The 2,428-nt window shown below is 46.0% G+C and overlaps 1 protein-coding gene across 7 annotated transcripts in view; it reads left to right on the top strand.

Annotated features, from left to right (window-relative positions):
- Positions 1–478: 478 nt before the first annotated feature.
- ablim3 (actin binding LIM protein family, member 3) overlaps positions 479–2,428 on the top strand; it is a 43,570-nt gene continuing 41,620 nt past the window's right edge. For all 7 annotated transcript variants that reach the window (XM_034882865.1, XM_034882867.1, XM_034882868.1 and 4 more), the window contains exon 1: positions 479–775. In XM_034882865.1, the coding sequence (XP_034738756.1) occupies positions 763–775 (13 nt within the window). In that variant the 5' untranslated portion in view covers positions 479–762. The remainder of the gene's footprint in view (positions 776–2,428) is intronic.

Genomic DNA, 2,428 nt, shown 5'->3' on the forward strand with positions numbered 1-2,428 from the left:
GCATGTGGAAACTGCAGCACTTTTTTAAGGGTAAAAATTTAGGCGAGAAAAACATATATTTTCAAGTGTTACTGAACAATGGGTGTTGTTTCTGCCTTTTCAGATTAATGGCCAAATTAAGGTACCTAACACCTAATAAATGAAGACAATGTAATGTGTTTAGTTGTGTTGTAGTTTCAACACTGAGATTAGATTCAGAGGAAGTGAGGGGTAGGGTTATGACACTGTCATGACACTCGCGTTAATATGTCTTATTTTGAAAGGGAAGGCCGGAAGAGGTCTGCTGCGACTGTGTGCACTGTGTGTGAGAGGCGCACGTCCGGTGACAGCAGCAGACACCGCCGGGGAGAGCGCGGCGGACCTGGGATCAGCCAGGAGCGAAGATGTGAAGGTGCAGACCTGTGTTTCTCTGAAGAACAACCAGAAGAAGAAGAAGAAGAAGAAGAAGAAGAAGAAGAAGAAGAAGAAGAAGAAGAAGAAGAAGAAGAAGAAGAAAACATGCTCACACAGCAGGAACAGGAGCTGTAGTTCTGGATCTTTGTAAAATCTGGAGACATCCTCGCGTTATTTTCCTTTTCTTATTTGTCTGTCTCTGTCCACCTCATCTATTTCCCTGGAAGCAGTGTTGCGCGGAGTAAGGAGCGTCGTTGACGTCCACTGGATATTTCTTTTTAATTACACAATTTGGAAGGAGCAGCTGCTCCGGGAAGACTTGCTCTCGCTTTATGGGATTATTCTCGAGGCAGAACAACATTGGGCACCATGAGTTCCAGTGGTAAGTCCATTCTTGCGCGCTTTATCTCTCCACTTGAAGCGCAAGGACAATACATGTGAGAGCAGAGAGAACTACCATAGAGCAAGAACGTCTCTGTAAGATGGAAGAGACTACAGAAAGACATTACGGTGTGATCCATGCAAAGTCACTTCACCTGATTACACTGATTACAACATTCCGATTCATAGTTATATAATATTGTAAATATATATATATATATATATATATATATATATATATATATATATATATATATATATATATATATATATATATATATATATATATATATATACATAGAACTGGTGCTTCTGCTTAGTGTGTATCAAGCCCATATTATTGACTTGGAGCAGGTTCAAGAGACCTGAGGATCTGGGGCTCAAAGTAGCATTTGCCATAGTTCCTAATAGCAGAGCGTTTTGGGATTCTCCATCCAGATTAGCAGCTGTTGGCTTGGCCCCCTCCTCTGTCACGTCTCTTTCATCTTCTTCTCTCCTTCTTTGCCTATTCACCACCAGCAGCAGTTCATTTGACCTCTCCTAGAAGACCACCCAGGCATTCAGCTGGTGCCTCTTTGTAAAAGTCCACCTGTCGTCTAACTGTTGGATTAACACATTGGTTACAGGAGAAGGAAACCCTTGTTGCGCTGGAGGTTTTAGACCTGACCACTGTTGGTCTCATGGAGTTTGGTTCACTGTGATGCAGCACATGACGGATAAGTCTGACAGCCTAGGGGCTTCTGTCATACTTACCCTAGACCGGCCTTGGGGCCTTGGGGCCTGGGGCCTGCCATGATGCTGAACTGACTTTGTATCAGCTGACTGTGACCCTGATCCTCTGTCGGCTGAATCAGGGCTTTCCCCTGCAGGGCTGGTTGCTCAGCTGTGTGAGCATGTGCCCGTCTGTATGTGTGCCTCCCCTTTGTTGTTTAAAAACGGATCACTACCCCCCCCCTTGTCTTTTAGCTGTCAGCAAGGCCAGGTAAAGTTGATGTGCACCAGGTGCTCCATCACTTGATGGTGTCATGTGCTTCCTGTCTCCCCTCCCCTGTCCTCTGTGCCTACAGGAGGAACCGGGTATTAGCGCATCCTTCATAATCTAGTCATTGTGTGGCACTACATTATTCATCCAGTGCTCTTAACCCTCTGGTACTGCTGCTTGCCTGACTGCCAGTTCCAGTGTCCTTCGTGCCAGGAGTGGTGTCTCAGATCCTTGCTTCCACAGAAAATGTGTAGAATTCTTTTGTTAAGCTTCATAATGCTTTTCTCAGCTGACACAGAGGGGGAGGAGCACATGCAGACAGCATGTGGAGAGCTGTCACAAGCTCTTGTACTTTGAAAGCATGTGCTTTAACAGGAATTGCACACAAACACACCCATCGATAGCATGTCAACCTGTGGTATACCGGTTGTGTGAACCTGTGTTTGTCTGTAATTAACTGTGAGTGTGTGTGCGTGTGTGTGTGTGTGTGTGTGTGTGTGCGTGTACGTGTGTGAGCGTGTGTGCGTGTGCGTGCTTGCATCAGCATTGTCCCAACAGGCAGGTGATGGAGTGACATGTGCTACTGTACTATGGCTAGGCATAAAAACACAGCAGGCATCAGAGCAGAGGATAGACCCTCTCCCCTCCCCTCCCCTCCCCTCCCCTCTCCTC

Source organism: Etheostoma cragini, chromosome 10 (assembly GCF_013103735.1).
Source record: "Etheostoma cragini isolate CJK2018 chromosome 10, CSU_Ecrag_1.0, whole genome shotgun sequence".
NCBI classification, from domain to species: Eukaryota; Metazoa; Chordata; class Actinopteri; order Perciformes; family Percidae; genus Etheostoma; species Etheostoma cragini.